The sequence below is a fragment of the Pelophylax lessonae genome (assembly GCF_965119305.1).
Source record: "Pelophylax lessonae genome assembly, chromosome: 13".
NCBI classification, from domain to species: Eukaryota; Metazoa; Chordata; class Amphibia; order Anura; family Ranidae; genus Pelophylax; species Pelophylax lessonae.
The window spans coordinates 205279431-205305914 of NC_138780.1; the positions used below are offsets into that span (position 1 = coordinate 205279431).

Here is a 26484-nt window from a genome sequence, read left to right on the forward strand (position 1 = left end):
AATAATCCCCAGGAGTAGAACTGATCCCTAAACAGGTGGAACAATGTAGCCATGTAGTGGTGATTAGTCTCGCTTGACCACACAATGATCCCAAGAGAGGCTCCTGCACGCTCCTTGTGTACCTTCATTAGTTCCATCTGCTTGGAGGCCCTTTGCTGCTCCTGGTCATTATTAGTTGCTATCTCCTGTTTAGCTCTAGCCTGAGGCGGGTGATTACAACACTCACAACTCTTGTTTCTCCCCCCAGCCCCCCAGCCTGTAACTCAGCAGTGAAAGGAGAAGCAGTGCAAAAAAAAAGAGCTCCTCTCTCTTTCTCTGCTCTCTCCTCCAATCAGCGTGTTCCTCATTGGCACATAAGCCCTGCAAGATAGGGTGACCAGACGTCCCCGGTTTCTGGGGACAGTCCCTGGATTGAGGGCCAGATAATTGTAGACAGGTCATCCCATGCTGGCTGAGAAACAGCCTGGTGGCTCAGATGCAGACGCCCCCTGCTGGACGATCTCACTGCCACTGCTGCTGCTGTTCAGTGGAGGAAAGGCAGAGCCAAAAATTGACTGTGTGGAGGGCTGAGACCAGTAGGTGAGCAGATGGGGGGGGGGGGGGGGGTCTGTTTGTACACAGGTGAGGGCAGTGGGGGAGCAGGGGTCAGAGCTAATGCAGCTGCATGGAGAGATGGGGAGTTTAGCTGTTGTGGGGGAAGGGCTAACAGGTGGCTGTAGAGATAATCTGTGAGAGAAGGGTGCAGAGGTGAGTTATGGGTGTGGGGGCAGAAGTGTCCTCTGTGCATAGCAAACCTCTGAACCCTGCACTCCATGCCTAAAACCCTACTGTGTATTACGTATGTAGTCCTGTGCCCAGCGCTCTGTGTATTATGCGGTCCTGTGCCCAGCACTCTGTGTATTATGCAGTCCTGTGCCCAGCGCTCTGTGTATTATGCAGTCCTGTGCCCAGCGCTCTGTGTATTATGTAGTCCTGTGCCCAGCTCTCTGTGTATTATGTAGTCCTGTGCCCAGCTCTCTGTGTATTATGCAGTCCTGTGCCCAGCGCTGTGTATTATGCAGTCCTGTGCCCAGCGCTCTGTGTATTATGCAGTCCTGTGCCCAGCGCTGTGTGTATTATGCAGTCCTGTGCCCAGCGCTCTGTGTATTATGCAGTCCTGTGCCCAGCGCTCTGTGTATTATGTAGTTCTGTACCCAGCGCCCTGTGTATTATGTAGTCCTGTGCCCAGCGCTCTGTGTATTATGCAGTCCTGTGCCCAGCGCTCTGTGTATTATGTAGTCCTGTGCCCAGCGCTCTGTGTATTATGCAGTCCTGTGCCCAGCACTCTGTGTATTATGCAGTCCTGTGCCCAGCGCTCTGTGTATTATGCAGTCCTGTGCCCAGCGCTCTGTGTATTATGCAGTCCTGTGCCCAAGACTCTGTGTATTGGGCAGTCCTGTGCCCAGCGCTCTGTGTATTATGTAGTCCTGTGCCCAGCGCTCTGTATATTATGCAGTCCTGTGCCCAGCACTCTGTGTATTATGCAGTCCTGTGCCCAGCGCTCTGTGTATTATGCAGTCCTGTGCCCAGCGTTCTGTGTATTATGCAGTCCTGTGCCCAAGACTCTGTGTATTGGGCAGTCCTGTGCCCAGCGCTCTGTGTATTATGGTAGGCTGAAGACACTGATGTACAGGGGGCTATGATGTGTAGGGAAGGCTGAAGACACTGATATACAGGGGAAATTGTGATGTAAAAGGGGGGGGCTGTGATGTAAAGGGGGCTACGATGTGAAGGGGGGGCTGAGGGTAGTGGTGTAAAGGGGGGACTGTGATGTAAAAGGGGGGGCTGTGATGTAAAGGGGGCCATTATGTGAAGGGGGGGCTGAGGGTAGTGGTGTAAAGGGTGGACTGTGATGTAAAAGGGGGGGCTGTGATGTAAAGGGGTTGCGATGTGAAGGGGGGGCTGAGGGCAGTGGTGTAAAGGGGGGACTGTGATGTAAAAGGGGCTACGATATGAAGGGGGGGGGCTGAGGGCAGTGGTGTAAAGGGGGGACTGTGATGTAAAAGGGGCTACGATATGAAGGGGGGGGCTGAGGGCAGTGATGTAAAAGGGGGGGCTGTGATGTAAAGGGGCTACGATATGAAGGGAGGGGGAACTGTAATGTAAATGGGGGGGCTGTGATGTAAAGGGGCTACGATATGAAGGAAGGGACTGAAGGCAGTGGTGTACAGGGGGGGACTGTGATAAAAGGGGGGCTGTGATGTGTTATGACGCAAACATTCCATTCAGGCCTCTGCCGGAAGAAAATTCCACTGGTTGTACCTCCATGAATACTGCAGGACCAGAAACTTTTGACATGGTTTCCTGAAATGAACTAAAACAGAGATAGACTCAGAATAAACAGGCTGCATGTAATCTGATGCTCTAGAAGCTCAATGCTGCTCCTCATTGGCTGCAGTAGTAATGTTGTGTAACCTTCCTCCTCCCCCCACAATTATAATACAATGTATCTCTCCCTGCAGTGAGCCCCTTTAGGATGGAACCTCCGTCATTGGCCGGTGTGACGATCAGAACGCAATGATAGAACGTCTGATGAATAAAACACGATCTCTGCCCATCGTATGAACCCTTACAAACCCCCTGAGAATGCTTCAATCTACACAACGCCTTAACATATCAAACGGATTCAGCGCCTGTTCTATAAATACTTCCCCTCCATCATTACACAACGTATCCAGAAATGTAGAGAAGCCGTTTCCATGCAACAGAAGAGTGAAGTGGTTAACAATCCCGAAACAAGGCGACCCGCTGATCTCCCACAATCACCTGTTACAGCAATGGCACTAAAATAATTAGGGGAGCAATAAGACTACAGAGGAGGACGCGGCCTGCGCTGATTGGGCACTGCCATTGGTCGCAGCTCGTTATATAAGAGGCGTGGTGTCACTTATTCCCATTGTATGCACAATCCCACCCACCAGCGTCTGCTAATCTTCTTCTCAGCACAGCCTGAGCCCACAACCGCTCTAGGCCAGAAATCGGGTATTTGATGGATGTGGTTGTCACCTTCATAGCTGCTAACACGCTAAGGGAGGCATATCCTCCTGTCCACTGCGCTCCTCCCTCCCTCTTCCAGTACCAAACTACATAACCTGGACACCAAAGCGCTAGGGGATGAATAAAAAACTAGAGGACTGTAGTAGGAGGTGACCATACAGATATCGGCATTCTTCCAAGACTATTAGGCTACGCCAATGCTGCCCTCTTCAGACCGTGGAGGTTTGAAATGAACCCAGGTGGCAAAGTGGTCCTACTGGAGATGGAACTTGCATAACTCTGACATAAGCCAGGCTTGACGCGTTTCAAGGGACACGCCCTCTTTTTCAGCTGGCAAGCCTGGCTTATGTCAGGGTCATGCAAGTTTCATCTCCAATAGGACCACCTTGTCGCCTGGGTTCATTTCAAAACTCCCTGTTCTGAAGAGGGCAGCACTGGCATAGAAGGCCATCCAGTGCCCAGGGCAAAGATGCCAAACTGCATCCCCCCCTCCTTCCCTTAGGGTTAGGGTCAGAGCACCCACATCTCTGCAATAAACGATTGCGCCTAGGACGGCCTCCCCTCCTGTTCAACCCCTTGCCCCAGGATTGTGGCATCCCGAGGGGAGAGAACCCCCAAAGTGTCAGTGGGATCATGACCCCAGGGGAGAATACCCCCCAAATCATTGGTGTCAGTGGGATCGTGGCTCCCATGCAAGAATACCCCCAAATCATTGTTGTCAGTGGGATTGTGGTCCCCAGAAGAGAATACTCCCAGATCATTGGTGTCAGTTGGGTTATATCCCCAGGGGAGAATACACCAAATCATTGGTGTCAAAGGAATAGTTGCCCCCAGAGGAGAATATCCCCAAATCATTGGCATCAGTGGGAATGTGGCCTCCGGGGGAATACCCCCAAATCATTGGTGTCAGCAGGATTTTGGCCCCCAGAGAAAACCCACAAATCATTGGCATAAGTGGGATTGTGACCCCCAGAGAATACCCCCAAATCCTTGGTGTCAGAGGGATCGTGGTCCCCAGGGGAGAATACCACAAAGCCATTGGAGTCAGTGGGATCGTGGCCCCCAGCGGAGAGAACCCCCATAGTGTCAGTGGGATCATTAGTGCTAGGGGATGAATAAGAAACTAGAGGACTGTAGTAGGAGGTGATCATACAGATATCGCCATTCTTCCAAGACTAGTAGGCTACCCTCTTCAGACTGTGGAGTCTTGAAATGAACCCCAGGTGGCAATATGGTCCTATTGGAGATGGAACTTGCATGACTCTGACATAAACCGGGCTTGACGCGTTTCAAGTGACAAGCTCTCTTTTTCAGCTGGCAAGCCTGGCTGATGTCAAGGACCACCTTGCCGCCTGGGTTCATTTCAAGACTTTCGGTCTGAAGAGGGCAGCACTGACATAGTCAGTGATGGTACAAGGCCAGCCAGTGCCCAGGGCAAAGATGCCAAACTGCACCCCCCTCCTTCCCTTAGGGTTAGGGTCAGGGCGCCCACATCCCTGTAAGAAACCATTGCACCTAGGACAGCCACCCCTCCTGTCCACCCCTTGCCCCGGTCCTGGGCATGGCCTACCAGTCTTGGAAGAGACTGGCATGTTTCAAGGGACAAGCCCTCTTCTTCAGAGCAAAGCTTTGCTCTGAAGAAGAGGGCTTGTCCCTTGAAACGCATCAGCTGGCAAACCAGGCCTATGTCAGGGTCATGCGAGTTCCATCTCCAATAGGACCACCTTGCCGCCTGGGTTTATTTTAAGACTCCCTGGTCTGAAGAGGGCAGCACTGGCATAGCCTACCAGTCTTGGAAGAGATTAACGCTTTTCAAGGGACAAGCCCTCTTCTAAAGAGCAAAGCTTTGCTCTGAAGAAGAGGGATTGTCCCTTGAAACGCATCAGCTAGCAAGCCTGTCAGGGTCTTAAGACCCTGTCAGGGTCTTAATGTCAGGGTCATGGAAGATCATGGCTCCCAAGGGAGAATGCCTTCAAATCATTGGTGTCAGTGGGATCATGGCCCCCAAGGCAGAGAACCCCCAAAAAGTCGGTGGGATCATGGCCCCAGGGGAGAATACCCCAAATCATTGGTGTCAGTGGGATTGTGGACCCCAGGAAAGAATACCCCCAAATCATTGGTGTAAGTGAGATTGTGGACCCCAAAGAGAAAATACTCCCAGATCACTGGTGTCAGAGGGATTGGGGCCCCTAGGGGAGAAGACACCAAATCATTGGTGTCAAAGGAATAGTGGCCCCCAGGGGAGAATACCCTACAATCATTGGTGTCAAAGGAATAGCGGTCCCCAGAGGAGAATACCCCCAAATCATTGTCATCAGTGGGAATGTGGCCCCTGGAGAATACCCCCAAATCATTGGTGTCAGCGGGATTGTGGCCCCGAGAGAAAACTCAAAATCATTGGCATCAGTGGGATTGTGGCCCCCAGAGAATACCCCCAAATCATTGGTGTCACAGGGATCGTGGTCCCCAGGGGAGAATACCCCCAAAGTGTCATTGAGATCATGACCCAGGGGAGAATACCACCCAAATCATGGGTGTGACGAGACCAATCTCGCCACTGGGCATTGGAGAAGCCTGGTTGCTCGCCTCCTGCAAGGTGACTATGGACTATCTCATCAGCCCATGCCAAACGTAAACCCCATGGCAATTTGACTATGTTTGTGGCATCTGAGCGCTGTTTGGATATGTTGAGCGCTCAGATCCAGGCTATCTGGGGATGGGTTGAATGTGGGGGTTCTGTTCAGTAGACTTGGAGTTATGCATTTTTGTGTCTTTTTGTGTTTCTTTAACCAATGTGGCTAATGGAGTCTTGCCTCTATCCTGGAAGCTAAAACTTATTCCTGTAAACTGTAAGGAACAGGAAGTCAACTCCTAATATGGTCATTCCAGGAAGTTCTGAGGAGACGGACTGTCTAAGGTGGCTCCCCATTCACCTTTTGTCAGGTGTGCTAATGACCTCATCTGTTGTCTGCTAAGGGAGGTATTGACCCTCAGAGTAATGTGTATTGAGGGCTCGTTAGGGAACCATTGTTCTGTGTCTGACTATAGTTTACATTGATTGCCCCCTGGGGCTTCTGTCTCCTTGCATTGGTCAAAGCTATCTGACCAGTCCCTGTTGACTCATTTTCAAGTCCTCATTTGCATAGCAGCCCTCCTGGTCAAGCTATCTGACCAATCACTACTGACTCATTTTCAAGCCCTCATTTGCATGTCTGGAGAGGACCTTATGGGGGACTGCAGGTACTGTGAAATTGACCAATGGGAAAGCGGTTGTTGGGGGAAGGATGTTCCAAATTCTGTATAAAAGTGTTCTTCCAATAAATGTTGTTCCTGCTTTAACCTCAACACGGAGCTTTGTCTCGTTCTTGGGGGGATTCACTGTATGCTGTTGGAGACTGATTGCTAGGAGTGTAAGCTGATGTATGCTTTTCCTGTTCGTCTGCTAGCAGCTATTCGTGAGGTTCCAGGTTGGAGTACTATTTTGGATCCAGTTCGGGAGTTTGGTGTCCTGCAAGTAGCTGTGCCTGTCTCTCAGAAAGGGGCATATCGCTTAAACAGATTTTAACCCCTTGTCTGCTGAAACGGTCCGTAACAATGGGTGTCAGTGGAATCGTGGGCCCCATGCAAGAATACCCCAAAATCATTGTTGTCAGTGAGATTGTGGCCCCCAGAGGAGAATACCCCCAAATCATTGGTGTAAGCGGGATAAGTTCCCGGGGGGGGGGGGAAATGATTGGTGTCAAAGAAATAGTGGCCCCCAGGGAAGAATACTCTAAAATCACTGGTGTCAAAGGAATAGTGGCCCCCAGAGCACAATACCCCCAAATCATTGGCATCAGTGGGAATGTGGTCCCCGGAGAATACCCCCAAATCATTGGTGTCAGTGGGATTGTGGCCCCCACAGAAAACTCACAAATCATTGGCATCAGTGGGATTGTGGCCCCCCAGAGAATACCCCCAAATCATTGGTGTCAGAGGGATCATGGTCCCCAGGGGAGAATACCACCAAACCATTGGTGTCAGTGGGATCATGGCCCCAAGGGGAGAGAACCGCCAAAGTGTCAGTGGGATCATGGCCCCAAGGGGAGAAAACCCCCAATGTGTCAGTGGGATCATGGCCCCAAGGGGAGAAAACCCCCAAAGTGTCAGTGGGATCATTGCCCCAGGGGAGAATACCCCGCAAATCATTGGTGTAAGTGGGATTATGGCCCCAAGGGAAGAATACACCAAATCATTGGTGTCAAAAGAATAGTGGCCCCCAGAGAATGCCCCCAAATAATTTGTGCCAAAGGAATAATGGCCCCTAGAGGAGAATACCCCCAAATCATTGGTATCATTGGGAATGTGGCCCCCAGTGAATGCCACCAAATCATTAGCGTAAGTGGGATTGTAACTATGATTGTGGCCCCCAGAGGAGAATTGCTCACCTTTAATTTTAAAACCAGACAAGCCAGAGTAATGTGCAATAATGGGATGTAAGTCACAGTAACCCATAGCAACGGTCCGACACATACTCTATTCTTGGTTGCCGTGGGTTACTGCACCTACAAACATCCCTTTATGAACTGCAAGAATTTTCCACAAAAAGGTCCTCTCCATCAGCATCACTGACCAGCCAAAGGTCTGTTTCCCTCCCTGATGACTCATCAGTCTAACAGCTCCGGCTGGAGAAGATTTCTCTACTGAGACTGCCGGAGTTTTATCTTTCATCACTTGCTGTTCAGCAGGTGAGAAATGTGACCTGAAGAAGACAAAGAGATTGCAGAGAAGGTGACATCGGTACGCCGGGGGCGTGTTCCTGTGACCGCTGCAATTGTGCTGAAAAATTGCACTTTAAAAGGAATCTCCCGCAAAGAGGCCGGTGAGTCATTTACGAATTCACAATTGTGTCTTGCCGTAATATTCACATCCAAATGCAACATTTTTCCAATGATACATAAGGGGAATGTAACAGAACCGCAGCCCACACTGTACTTGTGGACTTCCGTCAGTATACGGTCGTGAACATAGATATCAGATTTTCCCAGCAGTCCCCATACAAAGCTAGCCGACAACTTAGCTTGTACTGGAACCTTCTCCTTTATTGAACAGTTTTACACAGAATTTAAATACAGCATGGACCTCCCCCTCCTGATCAGATTACCACACACAGGTCAGGGGTTGCCTGATTACATTATCATATGCAGATGAAATTGTATACAGAAATAGAATTAACCTGAACTAATTATCTAGCCATCTGGACAGACACAATATGTGAGTTCATTAACAATTAACAATGGGACGGACAGGCTTAACAGAATCCACATCACACCTCAATACACACACAATAGGGAGAGCCTGTCTCTGACATTGAAGTACAATACACATTATCATAAGTAAACATGGAACCCATTTGAAGCCAACCAAACCATTAAATATCTGTCTTTCACTCCCAGGGATGGTGAGTACCGTCACAGGGAGATTTACTAAAACTGGAGCAACCAGAATCTGGTGCAAACTGTGCATGGGAGCCAATCAGCTTCTAATTTCAGCTTTTTCAGTTAAACGTTGACAATAAAACCTTGGAAGCTGCACCGGATTCTGTATCCCCCCATTGTTAGAGAAGCCGACGCGTTTCAGGGGCTTGAGAAACCCTGAAACCCTTCATCAGGGCTTGAGAAAAATGGATCAATGTGTGCGCTCCATAATCAGTCTATTGTTGTTATCCGCACAGCAATTCACCACCAGCCTTCTACAGTTGGGGTGCCAAGACACCCTGAGGTGGCATCTGGGTTTGTAAGGGGTGCCATTGATAACATATTCAGGGGCATACCAAGGGGTTGGCGAGAGGGGCGCAGACTGGGGGGGTGGCGGACGCAAAAATCAATTGGCAGTGTTAGCACTAGCAGTAATTTTTGCGCCCTCCGCTCAGCCTGTGCCCCCGGCGCCCCCAGGCAGCATGCGGCTCCATCAAGGAACCTCACGCACAGTACACAGGGGGAGCACCTCCCCCTCACAGTCTGTGTAGAAACGCCGGGTGTCCCATGACTACCCGGTACTCAGCATGACACAGACAGCGTGCCAGAAATCGGGCGCCCCTCTCCCCTGCCATGACAGGCAAAACGGCAGGGAGGGAGGCAAGTGAGGAGAGCCATTTATTGGACAGGAGGCCCTATGATTGCTGTGTGGGACGAGGATTGCATAGGTAGGTAGATTTCAGGAAGGGTGGGAGGGTATATTGAGTAAGGGGGGGGGTTGGCAATGGGGCTGGAGATATTGAGGAAGGCGGGAGGTTGGCAAGGGAGGGGTAATATTGAGGAAGGGGGTAGGTTGGTAAGAGGGCTGGAGATATTGAGGAAGGGGGGAGGTTGGCAAGGGGGGGGTAATATTGAGGAAGGGGGTAGGTTGCAAAGGGGGCTGGAGATATTGAGGAAGAGGGGAGGTTATACAGTATATTGATATATAATATATTTTTTATATATAAATAAAAATATATAAAGTAGGGATAGATCGATTATCGGCAATTCTGATATATCAGGAGCCGATATGCACTTTCCCCGATATATCGGTATCAGCCCTGGAACTGGGCGATATTGCCGATATTATTGTGACGTCATTCAGCCTTCTTAGGCCGCCTCCCTCGCCTTGGACAGCCTCGTCTGGAGTTGGGACTAGTCTCGCGGGAGTGTATCACAGACATACACCCACCCACAGCAGCCCGGTGCCAGCCAGCCAACCACATCCACAGGCCCTGTACCAGCCAGCCAGCCACAGGCACTGTACCAGCCAGCCAGCCAGCCAACCACAGGCCCTGTACCAGCCAGCCACCCACAGCCCCTGTGCCAGCCACCCACCCACCACAGGGTGCCAGCCAACCAGCCACCCACCACAGGGTGCCAGACAGCCAGCCACCCACAGACAGGGTGCAAGACAGCCAGCCACCCACAGACAGGGTGCCAGAAAGCCAGCCACCCACAGGCCCTGTACCAGCCAGCCACAGGCACTATACCAGCCACCCACCTACCACAGGGTGCCAGCCAGCCACCCACTGCAGGGTGCCAGCCAGCCAGCCATCCACCACAGGGTGCCAGCCAGCCATCCACCACAGGGTGCCATCCAGCCACCCACCACAGGGTGCCAGCAAGCCAGCCATTAAGCATTAAACAAAAATTAACATGTTCAGAACCAGATTTGTGTCAAAAATTTTCTTTATTATTTTTAAAACTTTAAATGTACAAAATATCGACCCATATTGGCCGATACCGATATGCGATGGCCAAAATATTGGTGACGGTATCGGCCCTAAAAAAAACATATCGGTCTATCCCTAATATAAAGTCTTTGGGGGCTCTGAGTAATTTTCTGTATTCCATAGAGTCTCTGCTAAAAATATATATATATATATATATATATATATATATATATATATATATATATATATAAATATAAATATATATATATATATATATATATATATATATATATATATATATATATATATAAAATAATATATATATTATATTTTAATATTATATTTTTAATATATAAATAAAAATACATGAAGTGTTTGGGGGTTCTGAGTAATTTTCTTTATTCCATAGAGTCTCTGCTAAAAAAAATATATATCGTATTTATATATATATATATATATAAAATATATTTTTTAGATATAAATAAAAACATATATAGTGTTTGGGGGTTCTGAGTAATTTTCTAGCAAAAAAAAACTATGATTTTTACCAGTAGGAGAGGAGCGCTGGAAATCACCCGGAATGGAAGTGGTTAACATATTGGACCAAATCCCAACCGTTCTGGCCTCCAGTCCCCGCAGCGACCTTCCAGGGCACAAGGGAGGTGCAGCGCGGGACGGGCACCGGATTTCTTTATAGACGGCAAAAAGCAACAGCAAGGGCGAATCCACAAACCAAAGAAAACAATAGAAGAGGAAGTACAGCAACAAATATCATCAAATATAACCAAATATCATCGCAGGCATTTATTGGTGAAAAAAAAAAAAAAACATCCTCCTAATGCCGCACGTCGAACCAATAGAACGCCATCGATCCTTTGTAAGATTTGGCCGAGATAAAACAAAGAGATAAAAATAAAAAAAATGAGCCCAGAAATGTGATATTTTGTATTCATTTATAACTTATTTTAAGTGACCTTACGCCATTTACTCTAAAAACGTAACGCCCACAAATAAGGCTTCCGTTGCCATGGTAACTAGGTTCTTCAACACAACGTTGAGGTAAATGTACCTTTTTTTTTTTTTTTAACCAGCAAATTGCAGATATTTTCTAAAATATTTTAATTTTCCATTGAAGAGCTGCAGACAAAGGGCGTCTTTATGCTGGTGTTTTTTTCTGGTAGAACCTTAGTACTCAGTGTTGGTGGCCATCATCCCGATATATAGATACAAAGAAAGTACCCCCAATGATTTGGGACTTTGCATGCCACTCAAAAACTGAAAGAAGGATACAATAATGTGTATATAAAAAATCTAATTTTATTACATAACAAAAAAATAACTACACAAACATTGTATGTATTATTCTTGTATTTTGAATACTTCTTTATTTATAAAATGTTTAAATACAATTTATATCTATATACAGGTAAACATTGTATATTGAACTCTGGTTGACCCCTGAAGAAGGGTTTCTAAAACCCGAAACGCGTAGGGTCCTGTCCGGTTCTTTCTACCAATGCTACCCAAGAGTCTTCTGTATGGATACTGGTCTGTCTTTACTTGCAGGTTTTTAAAGTTCTCGTATGTCTAGCATTTGCTAGTCATACAATGTTTGTGCAGTTATTTTTTTGTTATGTAATAAAATTTGATTTTTTATACACATTATTGTATCCTTCTTTCAGTGTTTGAGTGGCATGCAAAGTCCCAAATCATTGGGGGTACTTTTTTTGTATCTTTATGCTGGTGCTTCACTTGGACGCCACCGGCAAGTCCTGCTCTGCGATGGAACTTTCTAATCCGCAAACATTGGAAAATACAAATGTAGATGGATTTCCCATCCCCTGGGCTGTACCTCTTGGGGCTCAAATTGAAGACCAGGCCTTTTCTGACACTCTTTTTTTTTTTTTTTTGCTAGAAAATTATTTAGAACCCTCAAACATTATATGTGCTTTTTTTAGCAGAAGCCCTAGAGAATAAAATGGCGATCGTTGCAATTTTTTTATGTCCCATGGTATTTGCGCAGCGGTTCTTCAAATGCAATTTTTTTGGAAAAAATATACTTTAATAATAATAAATAAAAAATAAATAAAAAGCACAATATATAACCCAATTTTTTGGTAAAATATAAAAGATGATGGTATGCTGAGTAAAATGATACCCAACATGTCATTCTTTAAAATTGCACGCGCTTGTGGAATGGCGAAAAATTTCGGTACTTAAAAATCTCCATAGGCGACTATTTAAACATTTTTTACAGGTTATCAGTTTAGAGTTACAGAAGAGGTCTAGAGCCAGAATTATTGCTCTCGCTCTAACGTTCACTGTGATACCTCACATGTGGTGTGAACACCATTTACATATGTGTGTACGACCTATGTGCTCACTTCTGCACACGAGCATGGGGGGATCGGAGTGCTTTAAAAAAAAAAAACTATTATTTATTTTATTACTTTTTTTTTATTATTATTTTTACACTGTATATTTATTTTTATTATTATCAATTTTATTCCTATCACAAAAAATGTAAACATCCCTTGTAATAGGAATAGGGATGACAGGTCCTCTTTATGGAGGGATCCCCTGTAATAGGAATAGGGATGACAGGTCCTCTTTATGGAGGGATCCCCTGTAATAGCAATAGGGATGACAGGTTCTCTTTATGGAGAGATCCCCTGTAATAGGAATAGGGATGACAGGTCCTCTTTATGGAGGGATCCCCTGTATTAGGAATAGGGATGACAGGTCCTCTTTATGGAGGGATCCCCTGTAATAGGAATAGGGATGACAGGTCCTCTTTATGGAGGGATCCCCTGTAATAGGAATAGGGATGACAGGTCCTCTTTATGGAGAGATCCCCTGTAATAGGAATAGGGATGACAGGTCCTCTTTATGGAGAGATCCCTGTAATAGGAATAGGGATGACAGGTCCTCTTTATGGAGGGATCCCCTGTAATAGGAATAGGGATGACAGGTCCTCTTTATAGAGAGATCCCTGTAATAGGAATAGGGATGAAAGGTCCTCTTTATAGAGAGATCCCTGTAATAGGAATAGGGATGACGGGTCCTCTTTATGGAGGGATCCCCTGTATTAGGAATAGGGATGACAGGTCCTCTTTATGGAGGGATCCCCTGTAATAGGAATAGGGATGACAGGTCCTCTTTATGGAGAGATCCCCTGTAATAGGAATAGGGATGACAGGTCCTCTTTATGGAGAGATCCCCTGTAATAGGAATAGGGATGACAGGTCCTCTTTATGGAGAGATCCCCTGTAATAGGAATAGGGATGACATGTCCTCTTTATGGAGGGATCTCCTGTGATAGGAATAGGGATGACAGGTCCTCTTTATAGAGAGATCCCAGTAATAGGAATAGGTATGACAGGTCCTCTTTATGGAGAGATCGGGAGTCCCCAAATCTCTCCCCTACCCTGGAAAGCATGAGATAAAAAAAAATTGATCTCACACTTTCCAAAAAAAAAAGATAAAAAATAAAGAAGGCAGTGCATATCCTCCCTAACCGTAGGTGACGTCACTTCCGGCCTCCTAGACCATAGAGATGCCAGCTCTATGATAATCCGGCAGCACCGCCGGGTCGGATACTGGGCTCCCCGATAGCGCGGGGATCTACTAAAGGGAAGAGTTTTTCTGAACGTGTCGGGAGAAGCGCGTGATTTTGCGCACATTCCCAACATGCAACACCGAGCTGCAACCGCATGCATGGCACCCATACGCTTGACTGGGTCACGTTCCCTGGGCAGTGCTTCCTGCTGAATGCGATGGCAGGGATTATGGTTGCCATGCTGCGGTGCTAAGCGTCACATCCATGGCGGGGCAGTAAAGATTAAACTCAGCTGTCTCATTTTACTGCCCTCCAACCACAAGTGTAAACTAAGCCTAACTAAACGGGTGCCGCGCAGAACGGTGGTGAGGCATTTACAGGGTGAATATCACCTCCTCACCACCTCTGAAAAGCGATCCACCGCAGATTAGAAGGGCGGTAAGGTCTGTCGCAGGTATAACCATTAGCCGCCTGTAATACGTTGCGGCTTTGAAGTGGTTTAGCGCGGTTATGGCTGAAGCGGTCAGCCATAAGTCCGGTATTTTTTATTTTTTTTTAGCGAGTGATCCTCTTTCTCATGAAAGTAGTCAGAGCGGCTGATTAGCCACTGGATCACTTTTAGGAGCTGCAGGAGGGGTCGTCCACAGTGTCTCTCAGGCTTACCCTTACCAGCACAAACGGGAAATGATCCGACGGTTGGCACGGCTGGCCGTAGAGGTTCCCGGAGATCAGATCATCTCTATGATCTTGGAGGACTGGAACGACGTGACGTCACTTCCAGTCTAAGGCGGAAGTGAACATTTTTTTTTTTTTTAAAGCAAAAGATCATTTATTTATTTTTTTCCGATATTTTGCTTTTAACCACTTCTGGACCGGAAGGATTTGCCCCCTTAATGACCAGGCCCTATTCTACGATTCGGAACTGTGTTACTTTAACGGACAATTGCGCGGTAGTGCGACGCTGTACCCAAATAAAATTGATGTCCTTTTTTTTCCCACGAATAGAGCTTTCTTTTGGTGGTATTTGATCACCTGTGCGATTTTTTTTTTTTGCGCTATATACAAAAAAAGAGCGACAATTCTGAAAAAAAAAAACAATATTTTTCACTTTCTGCTATATAAGATTCCCCCCAAAAAAAATGTAAAAATCAAAATTTTTTAACATTTTAGGCCAATTTGTTTTCTGCTACATATTCATGGTAATAAAAAAAATCATAATAAGTGTATTTTGATTGGTTTGCGCAAAAGTTATCGCTTCTACAAACTATGGGAAATATTTATGTAATTTTTTTTTTTTACTAGTAATGGCGGCGATCTGTGATTTTTTGCGGGACTGCGACATTGCGGCGGACAGATCGGACCCCTAACTGACATTTTTTACACTTTTGGGGGGGACCAGTGACATCACTACAGTAATCAGTGCTAAAAATATGCACTGTCACTGTACTAATGACACTGGCAGGGAAGGGATTAACCTAGGGGTGATCAAAGGATTAAATGTGAGCCTAGGGGAGTGATTCTAACTGTATGGGGGAGGGGGCTTGTGAAATTACCATAGAGACATGTGTTCCTATATAGAAGGATCACATGGGCTCTATGATCATTCCAGGGAGAAGAACGGTCAGCAATCGCGGGTTTCAGGCAGCAATCAGAGCTGCCTGCCCCGTGCATCGGAGTCCCCGCTGCAGGCGCGCGACCAACGTATACCTACATTACATAGTTACATAGTTACATAGTTAGTGAGGCTGAAAAAAGACACAAGTCCATCCAGTTCAACCTATGTGTGTGTGTTTGCTTTTAACCGTACATTGTATACCCCTGTATGTTGTACATTGTATACCCCTGTATGTTGTGGTCTTTAAGGTGTCCATCCAATAGTTTTTTGAAACTATCAATGCTCCCCGCTGATACGACTGCTTGCGGAAGAGAATTCCACATCCTTACCGCTCTTACAGTGAAGAACCCCTTACGCACTTTAAGGTTAAACCGCCTTTCCTCTAGTTTTAGTGAGTGGCCACGTGTCTTATTGTATTCCCTTACTCTAAATAGTTTGTTCCTTATGCTCGGGTCACCAGTACAGTATTTGTACATTGATATCATATCCCCCCTCAAGCGTCTCTTCTCCAGAGAGAATAAGTTCAGTGCTTGTAGTCTTTCCTCATAGCCGATGTCCTCCATTCCCCTAATTATTTTTGTTGCCCTTCTCTGGACTTTCTCCAGTTCCAGCACATCCTTCCTGAGGACCGGTGCCCAGAACTGGACAGAATACTCCAGATGTGGCCGGACCAGAGTCTTGTAGAGTGGAAGAATAATCTCTTTATTTCTGGAGTGAATCCCCTTTTTTATACAACCCAGTATTCTGTTTGCTTTGCTTGCAGCGGCTTGGCATTGCATGCCACTGCCAAGCCTGTTGTCTACCAGTACCCCCAGGTCCCTTTCCATCCTAGACTCACCCAGAGGTTCCCCCCCTAGTGAGTAGCTTGCTTTCTGGTTTCTGGCCCCCAAGTGCATTACTTTACATTTTTCTACATTAAATCTCATCTGCCATGTAGTTGCCCACCCCGTTATTTTGTTCAGGTCCGCTTGCAAGATTTCCACATCCTGCATAGAAGATATTGGTTCACGCAGGAGGGGCTGCCTGCCGCAGTATAACTACGGCGGGCGGTTCTTAAGTGGTTAAGGGGTCTCGGCTGCTACCTTAAGATACGGCCCAGTGGTTGTTTCCAAAGTTTCTAATGGTAGTCGGTTAAAGGAGCGCCCAAAATCAGCAATAAGAATCCCACTTAGATCAAAAGATCATTGTTTTATTGGTAGCAGAACATGTTAAAGCCAATGCGTTTCGGAGGAACAGATACCCCCCCTTCTTCAGGGCGTAAATGTTGCCATTCGGATTTGCAACCGACTGGTTATGCTGTATTCATTTATATTTGTGTTTGTTTTTTTTGGTCCATGTTTTTTCCATCCATAAAAAGGAAAAAAAAAGGAAAATACAAACAAAAAGAAAACCAAGAAAAAAACACAGAAAAGACAAAAATATGAGCTTTCTGCAATGTGATTGCATACCAAAAAACAAACAAATAGAAATGAAAACATACAAAAAAGTCTAATGATACACAAAATACACATAATATATTTCACATTCATGATGCATGATATATAGTGTATATAATATGATTTTCTTTTTATTTTATTTGTATTTTTTCTTTTTTCCTTTTTATGGATGTTATTTTTATTTTATATCATTCCTGGATTTTGTGTGATTACGCTTTTTGTTGTGATCCGTTTATCAAATTTTTTATGTCACTTTAGTAGTATTTATTATTTATTTATTTATTTATTTATTTATTTATACTATTATTATTATTATTATTTGTATTTATTATTTGGAGGGAAGCTTTGTTTGTCCCGGCTCACATTGGACGATTTGGGCATCTTGAACCCTTTCCCAGCTAACCTACAATATGACCTAGGTGAGCAAGTTAACATACTAATATATCCTTGTATACTTGCCTTGATATTAACTGTCAAAGGCATAGCTTGTTGACTATATGTATACATGATGTGTTTCTTTATAATTTTTGTTTTTTCTTCTTTTTTGTTAATGTTTATATTAGAGGCCTCTGCTGCCTAGAACTTTTTCGTTCCTGAAGAAGCTAACTGTTTCAATCAGGCGAAACGCGTCGAACCAATTATAACCACATCTCAATGTTATTACATGGATAAGTCATTTTTGTGATACACATGCTATTATGTCCGTGTATTTTGTATATGTTTTTAATGATGTATTTTCTTTTTGATCAATAAAATATTAAATTTTTAATCTCCTTGTTGTTCACTACTATACCAGCCCTCTAAAGTCCATATCCCCCCCTACTGGGAGTATCACCTGGGTTTCTATCCCACAACCCGGTGACTATATGGTAACTCCATCTCCCTTTTCCTTATTTTTTGATACATTTTACTAATAGGATGTGGGCTCGGTATTAAGGTCTATGATCAACTGTATATTTCTGTTTTCCCAAATTGTTATTTATTATTTTATTATTTATTTAGTAGTATTTATTATTTATTTATTTATATTATTATTATTTGTATTTATTATATATTTGTTATTTTATTATTTATTTAGTAGTATTTATTATTTATTTATTTATATTATTGTTATTTGTATTTATTATTTATTTATTATTTTATTATTTATTTAGTAGTATTTATTATTTATTTATTTATATTATTATTATTTATTATTTATTTATTATTTTATTATTTATTTAGTAGTATTTATTTATTTATTTATATTATTATTATTATTATTATTATTATTATTATTATTTGTATTTATTATTTATTTATTTATATTATTATTATTATTATTATTTATTTATTATTTTATTATTTATTTAGTAGTATTTATTATTTATTTATTTATATTATTATTATTTATTATTTATTTATTATTTTATTATTTATTTAGTAGTATTTATTTATTTATATTGTTTAGCACATTCACCGGATTGGACTTTCTATCCAAGCTTAATTTATTTCACGAATTCACTGTCGCATCATTGGTATTTTTTTTTTACCTATTTTATTTTATTTATATTGCACTGATACCATTTTGTATTGCAAGCACTTTACATTTATTCACATCTATCCACATTTTATTTCACATTTGCTGGAAAAGCGTAGCTTTACTTTCCATCTTTTTTCGATGTTGTGAACAAGCGCGGCATGTTTGCGTGAAACGCGTCAACTTGTCAACCTGCCCCTTGTCTGTCTGACCCGGAGATGAATAAAAAGAAAAATAAGAAGCACTATTTCCGCTGTGGTGTGCGGTCGTATTTCTCTCTGGTATCCTCAAATATCGTGGTTTGTCCCCATTGCACGAGCGTGCGCAATTTTAAAGCGTGACATGTTTGGTATCCATTTACTCGGCGTAACATTATCTTTTATATTTTACCAAGAAATTGCATTATATATTGTGTTTTTTTGGCATTAAAATTCATATAATTGTTTTCTTTTTTTTAAATTGCGTTACAAATCTGCTGCACAAATACTGTGACAAAAAATTGCAACAATTTATTTTATTTTTTTTGTAATATATATTTTTTTCCCCTTCTATTGGTTGAACTAGATGGACTTTTGCCGTTTTTCAACCAAGCCAAAATTGCCATTTTATTCCCAAGGGTCTCTGCTAAGAAACATATACCTATATACATATATACATATCATGTTTGGGGTTATAAGTAAATTTTCAAGCAAAAAATACAGATTTTTAAACGAAAAGTGTCAGAAAAGGCGGGGTCTTATATTCCAGCCCCAGGAGGAAGAGTTAAAAACAGAGCAATAAAAATCCTCAGTGCCGAAACCTTCCAGCAGGGTATGCTGGGACTTGCAGTTCCCCCAGCACTGGCTGCACCACAGTCTATGTCTGCTGTATCACACCTTGTCATCAGAGGTGAAGATAAACCGCAAAGCCTTACCTGAGAAGATAGACCGCCCTCTCTATGTCATTCAATTCTTCATCGACTGTTAGTCTCTCGATCTCTTCTGGAGTCTGTAAAATACAGAAGAGGAGTCAGGGATAGGGATCAGTGGAGGGATTGCAGGGACATTCATATGGCAGGAAATTATGGATCAAAAGTCTGATGTGATTGGCTCAGTGTTCCCTGTACAGCACTGCGGTATATGTCAGAGCTATATACATGTATAATAATAATAGTGTGTGACTGGGGGGGAAGGACATTAGAGTGTAAGCTCTTCTGGTACAGAGACTGATGTGATTGGCTCAGTGATCTCTGTACATCACTGCGGTATATGTCAGAGCTATATAAATGTACATTATTAATAGTGTGTGACTGTGGGGGAGGGGACATTAGAGTGTAAGCTCCTCTGGTACAGAGACTGATGTGACTGTGGGGGAGGGGACATTAGAGTGTAAGCTCCTCTGGTAGAGAGACTGATGTGACTGTGGGGGAGGGGACATTAGAGTGTAAGCTCCTCTGGTACAGAGACTGATGTGATTGTGGGGGAGGGGACATTAGAGTGTAAGCTCCTCTGGTACAGAGACTGATGTGACTGTGGGGGAGGGGACATTAGAGTGTAAGCTCCTCTGGTAGAGAGACTGATGTGACTGTGGGGGAGGGGACATTAGAGTATAAGCTCCTCTGGTACAGAGACTGATGTGATTGTGGGGGAGGGGACATTAGAGTGTAAGCTCCTCTGGTACAGAGACTGATGTGACTGTGGGAGAGGGGACATTAGAGTGTAAGCTCCTCTGGTACAGAGACTGATGTGACGGTGGGGGAGGGGACATTAGAGTGTAAGCTCCTCTGGTACAGGGACTGATGTGACTGTAGGGGAGGGGACATTAGAGTGTAAGCTCCTCTGGTACAGGGACTGATGTGACGGTGGGGGAGGGGACATTAGAGTGTAAGCTCCTCTTGTACAGAGACTGATGTGACTGTGGGGGAGGGGACATTAGAGTGTAAGCTCATCTGGTACAGAGACTGATGTGATTGTGGGGGGGGGGGGGACATTAGAGTGTAAGCTCCTCTGGTAGAGAGACTGATGTGACTGTGGGGGAGGGGACATTAGAGTGTAAGCTCCTCCGGTAGAGAGACTGATGTGATTGTGGAGGGGGGGACATTAGAGTGTAAGCTCCTCTGGTACAGAGACTGATGTGACTGTGGGGGAGGGGACATTAGAGTGTAAGCTCCTCTGGTACAGAGACTGATGTGATTGTGGGGGGAGGGGACATTAGAGTGTAAGCTCCTCTGGTACAGATACTGATGTGACTGTGGGGGAGGGGAATTAGAGCGTAAGCTCCTCTGGTACAGAGACTGATGTGACGGTGGGGGAGGGGACATTAGAGTGTAAGCTCCTCTGGTACAGAGACTGATGTGACTGTGGGGGAGGGGATATTAGAGTGTAAGCTCCTCTGGTACAGAGACTGATGTGACTGTGTAGGAGGGGACATTAGAGTGTAAGCTCCTCTGGTACAGAGACTGATGTGACTGTGGAGGAGGGGACATTAGAGTGTAAGCTCCTCTGGTACAGAGACTGATGTGATTGGCTCAGTGATCTCTGTACGGCACTGCGGTTAATGTCAGAGCTATATAAATGTATAATAATAGTATGTGACTGTGGGGGGGGGGGAGATTAGAGTGTAAGCTCCTCTGGTACAGAGACTGATGTGACTGTGGGGGAGGGGATATTAGAGTGTAAGCTCCTCTGGTACAGAGACTGATGTGACTAGCTCAGTGATCTCTGTACAGCACTGCGGTATATGTCAGAGCTATATAAATGTGTAATAATAATAGTATGTGACTGGGGGGGATTAGAGTGTAAGCTCCTCTGGTACAGGGACTGATGTGATTGGCTCAGTGCTCTCTGTACAGCGCCCTAACCCTAAGGGAACACCCCGGTGTAAAAGCCACAAGTTTATTGCAATACCAATAAAAAAGGGGTCACCATGGATTTTCGGCACATCAGGTGCATTGGAAGCATATTCATTTCAATGGGATGCTTTAATGCAATGCATTGTAATGCACAGCATGACGCGCATTAGCGAACATGCGTTTACACCCTGCACAGAGGTAAATGCGACGTGTTTTATGAGTGTCAGAGGGAAGGTTTCAGTTCTGTATAAATGGGTGAAATCAATGCGATTATCTCCCGGTATGCAGCAAATGTCGCCTCTATTTGGTGACTTCGGAGTTTTCTCATTTTACAACAAAAGTCGCCATTTCCATAAGTCTGGCGATCACCCAAGACGCAGAAAAGCGATCCTCTCTCTGCAGACCATCAGACATACAATCGTGCCATGGGCCTAAAGACTGACATTGTGCCCAACCCCCGATCAATACAAGGAGCCGCCCCCCCCCCCCCCCCCCCTCCTGCTCTCTGCTGATTAAATTACTTTCCATTCATTTAATTGGATAGTAATAAAATTAAAGTGAATATATAACAAAGGGCCATGAATACAGCTCTGCTGGGGGGGGGGGGGGGGGGCAGGCAGTTTAAAGCCAACTTTCATGCTACATTGTGTAGAAAACCCAAAACCTTGGCGTGTCTGCGCATGCGTGGAACCCCCCTGCAGCATATCTGCGCACATGCAATACTAACAAAGATGGCAGCGCTGAAAGGGAAGGAGGATGTTTCCAAAGCTAAAGGGGTCTGAAGTTCACCTTTAAATTGGAAATCTCTTCATATCCAATACACTATATTGTCAAAAGTATTGGGACGCCTGCCTTTACACACACATGAACTTTAATGGCATCCCAGTCTTAGTCCGTAGGGTTCAATATTGAGTTGGCTCCGCCCTTTGCAGCCATAACAGCTTCAACTCTTCTGGGAAGGCCGTCCACAAGGTTTAGGAGTGTCTATGGGAATGTTTCACCATTCTTCCGGAAGCGCATTTGTGAGGTCAGGCACTGATGTTGGACGACAAGGCCTGGCTCTAATTCATCACAAAGGTTTTCTATTGGGTTGAGGTCAGGACCAGTCAAGTTCCTCCACCCCAAGCTTACTCATCCATGAACTTGCTTTGTGCACTGGTCCAAATCATTTGGTGAAAGGGTGATTACGGTGTGGGGGTGTTTCTCAGGGGTTGGGATTGGCCCTTTGGTTCCAGTGAAGGGAACTCTGAGGGCTTCAGCATACCAAGACATTTTGGACAATTTTATGCTCCCAACTTTGTGGGAGGAGTTTGGGGATGGCTCCTTCCTGTTCCAACATGACTGCTCACCAGTGCACGAAGCAAGATCCATAAAGCCATGGATGAGCGAGTTTGGGGTGGAGGAACTTGACTGGCCTGCACAGAGTCCTGACCTCAACCCGATAGAACACCTTTGGGATGAATTAGAGCGGAGACTGCGAACCAGGCCTCGTGGAAATGCGCTTCTGGAAGAATGATGAAACATTCCCATAGACACTCCTAAACCTTGTGGACAGCCTTCCCAGAAGAGTTGAAGCTGTTATAGCTGCAAAGGGTGGGCCAACTCAATATTGAACCCTACGGACTAAGACTGGGATGCCATTAAAGTTCATGTGTTTGTAAAGGCAGGTGTCCCAATACTTTTGACAATATAGTGTATTTCAGGTTTACTAAAGTCCCCGCAAGCTTTTCCGTAACACACAACATGGGGGACACTAACAGGGAAAGTGAAATCCCTTGTTGGGGCCACAGGACACGAGGAAGAGGTGAGACGTCCAGGGCGGGGTACTGATGGGTGATGTAAGAGAGTTATCACAAACCCAATACTGATACCAGAGAGAGACGGATACTCCAAATATGTATCAGAACGGTTCCGACCCAGTGTATAGCGCTACCATAGAGTGTAGGGCTGTACAACGTAGAAGTGGAAGTGCTTGCACCCGTTGTGGATCACTTTTCAGAAACATATGACAGGTGGTAAAGAGGCAATAGGTCACCTCCTCATCGCCTGCTTTAATCCTGTAAATGCCGCGCCACCACATGTGACGCAACCATGCACTTTGCACGCAGTTGCGGCGTGGCCCTATTCACTTGAATAGGTTGCATTCAGCGGGGGTATTGCCCACTGGAGATCATTCTTGCCATGGCCAAGATGCTTTGCAGCTTAAAGCCCTAACCCGGGGCTGTTCCTGCACTGCACGGGTCAATTGTTCATTTTCGTCTAGGGTAGAGGTCTCTAAACTTTACAAGCAAAGGGCCAGTTTACTGTCCTTTAGGATTTAGGGGGGCTGGACTGTGGCCAGTCGGAGTAGAAAATGCCCCAACATCAGTGCCCCATCATTGGTTTTATTGGGAGGAATAGCACCCCACTGATGGTGTCAGAAGAGGGAATGTTGTCATATCATTGGTGTCAGTGGGAGGAATAGTTCCCCATCGTTGGTGTCAGTAGTTGGGGGGAGTAGTTTCCCATCATTCAGCTTCGGGTGTGGCTGCAGGAAGGTTCTCTGGCTGTGTGTCTGGAGCTGCTCCAGGTGATTTCTGTGAGAGGGGAGTTCGGTAAAATCTCTCCCAGCCCTGCTGGCCCTTATCTGGGGAGGCCATGCAGGCCAGCAGGGCCTCTCCTGCTGGAAGCTCTGAACCATCCCCTGGGCTGATGGATGACATACCTGCTCCTGGACAAGCCATGGCTGGAGATCTCTCTGCCCCTGGTGAGGATGAGGATACCGAGTCCATTCGGGAGCGAGTGGTGGCCGGGATCAAGGTCCTGAATAGGGAGAGAGACCAGCTCTACAAACTGAGAGCAGAGTTGAAACGCCTGCGAAAGCAACGTGAAGGTTTGCACAGCCGCAGCCGTGGATCTATGGATTCGGAAATCCAGTTGGCAAAGGTCCGGGTTCAACACCAGGAAACCATTGTGGCCATGATGGAAGGTAAAGAGGGGCCCTTTAAAGAAAAGTTCTGCAATGACCGCAGATTTGCAAGGATGGCAAAGATGGAGGTGGAGGAGGGGACCCCAAGTTCTGACCCCCTGCCCCCCCAAGGTGAGGTGAGCAGCCTGTTGCCTTCTCAGGGCTCAGGAGGCATGCTTAAAGTGATCCAGGCAGTGGAGTCTCCATTACGGGCGGATCAGCTGGTGTTTGGTGAGGAGAACTTACCTGATAATGTGCCTGATAAGGTAAAACCTAGCAAGTCACAAGTGACTGATAAAACTATTTTTGTGCCATTTAACACCTTGGCTAATACTGATGTTTTGCCCAATGACACCCAGGCTGGTAATTTTGTATCCAGCAATATTTCAGCTGCTGTTTCCTTGCAGGAAAAACTGCGTTTAAAAAATGACATTGCAGCAAAGGAACTACAAGAGCCTGAACAACCCATTAACCCCCCTTTTGCTGAGCCCAAGGCTGTATGTCCAGTCACAGCTGTTGTTCAGGACTCTACACTGCAGCATCAGGCCACCTGTGGTACTACAGCAGACACTGTGATAATGAATGGTGATTGTAACGATTCTTCTAACGATTCTTCTATTTCAGGTGTTCTGAATAGTGCTGCCAATATGTGTGCAATAGACAATCCTGCTGGCTCAGTACAAGCAGTTAATAATAAGGATAATAATAATAATGTACTGGCTAAAGTCACATCAGTGTGGGGTCTTGGCCCTGATAAGCCCTCTTTTGCTCAGGTGGTACGCTCTGCACCTGGTAATATTATTAAGCCAGGGCTGCAGCCAATGAGGAACCCTGCTTCCAGGCAGAGATTTACACCACAGACTGCCACTTTGAGCACCCCTGGTTCCGGTCTTGGGTCTCTGGCTTCTGCTGGGGGTCCAAGGCGTAATGTAGTCATTCTTAAATGGGAAGGTGGTGCAGTCTCTCCAGCACGGCGTGTGGTGGTGGATATGATTTTGGAGATGGGCTTTGGGGCGAATGACCTTTATGCCCTAATACATGTAGCTGGGAGCCGGGAGTACACAATCAGCTTCACCAGGCCAGAGGATCTTGACCTGTTCTGGGAACGATATGAGGTTCGGTGCAGGTCAAGACCCGAATGGGAAGATCTGGCACCAGTTGCTGTTTCGCAGAGATCAACGGTTAAAAAAATAACCATCATCCTCACTAACGAGAGTGTTCCTGCTCGGGACTTGGAGGTCTGGTTAAGGAATTATGGTGAGGTTTTGACAACGCCAAATAAAATCCTTGATGAACGTGGCATCTGGACTGGGGGTTGGTCAGTAACGGTCAGGTTGGCCAGGGATGGGAATGTTGTCCGTCACCTGCCCTCCTCGGCTTTCATAGGGAGGGATAGGATGACTGTTTTTTATCCTGGTCAGCCAAAGCTGTGTCACCGCTGTGGAGAAAAGGGGCATTTTAGCTCCTCCTGTTCAGCCTTAATATGTTCGGTATGTCGGGGACAGGGTCATGTGGCCAGGGACTGCACCCAGGCGATAAGGTGCAACCTGTGCTTGCGCCTTGGCCACCCCTACAGCCGATGTCCGGAGGCCTGGCACAATATGGAGAAGGAGGTAGTAGATGAGCTGTTGAGGCTGGACAGGATGGAGGATGAGGCCCCTGGTGTACCATCCTCCTCTGCGGTGACTGACCCCCAGGTCCTGTTCAGGATCCCTCCCCAGTTTCTGTGGCCAACCCTCCTGTGTCTGTAGGTATTCCTTCTGTGGCTGTCTCTGTGTCCCCCCCAGCCTGCTCCTCTTGTGTCAGAACCTTCTAAGTCTGTGCCCCCCGAGTCAGTCTTGCCCCATGAGTCTCCTAGGTCTGACTTAAGGGAAGGTCCCCCCCCACCTGGAGCGGTGGCATGTGCCAAAAAGGGTGCTGCTGCTTCTTCTGTAAAGAAGTCTTCTGCGAAGACTTTGAAGAAAAAAACAAGAGATGAAAACATCTCGGAGTCTGACCTGCAGTACCTGGAGGAGAGAAGGAGGGTTGTGAGGCGGAAGAGACAGGCGGTGAGGACGGAACAGGGACAGGAAGAACCAGTGTCTGTCCCCAACCGTTCTAGGGCTTCCGCTTGGGATATTCCCTCATCTGGAGCTTCCTCTGAACAAAATTCAGATTCAGAAATGGAGTTGGAGGAGGCCTCAAGAAAAAGAGAGGCTTCTGGTGATGAGCAGCAGAGGGGAGCTAAGAAGCAATCCACCCAATAACCCAAATGGCGGTTCCCCCTCCGTTAAAAGTGGTGACAATAAATGTCGCCAGTATTAAGTCGGTAAGAGCTCGTTCTATGGCCTTTTTTTTGTTCAGCCAATTAGATGCTGAAATTTTATTTTTG

The 26484-nt window shown here is 45.7% G+C and overlaps 1 protein-coding gene across 1 annotated transcript in view; it reads right to left on the reverse strand.

Annotated features, from left to right (window-relative positions):
- Nucleotides 1–26484, reverse strand: part of PPP4R4 (protein phosphatase 4 regulatory subunit 4) — a 211914-nt gene that overhangs the window by 143633 nt on the left and 41797 nt on the right. The window contains exon 2 of the mRNA XM_082275364.1: nt 19250–19323. Coding sequence (XP_082131490.1) covers nt 19250–19323 — 74 coding nt within the window. The remainder of the gene's footprint in view (nt 1–19249; nt 19324–26484) is intronic.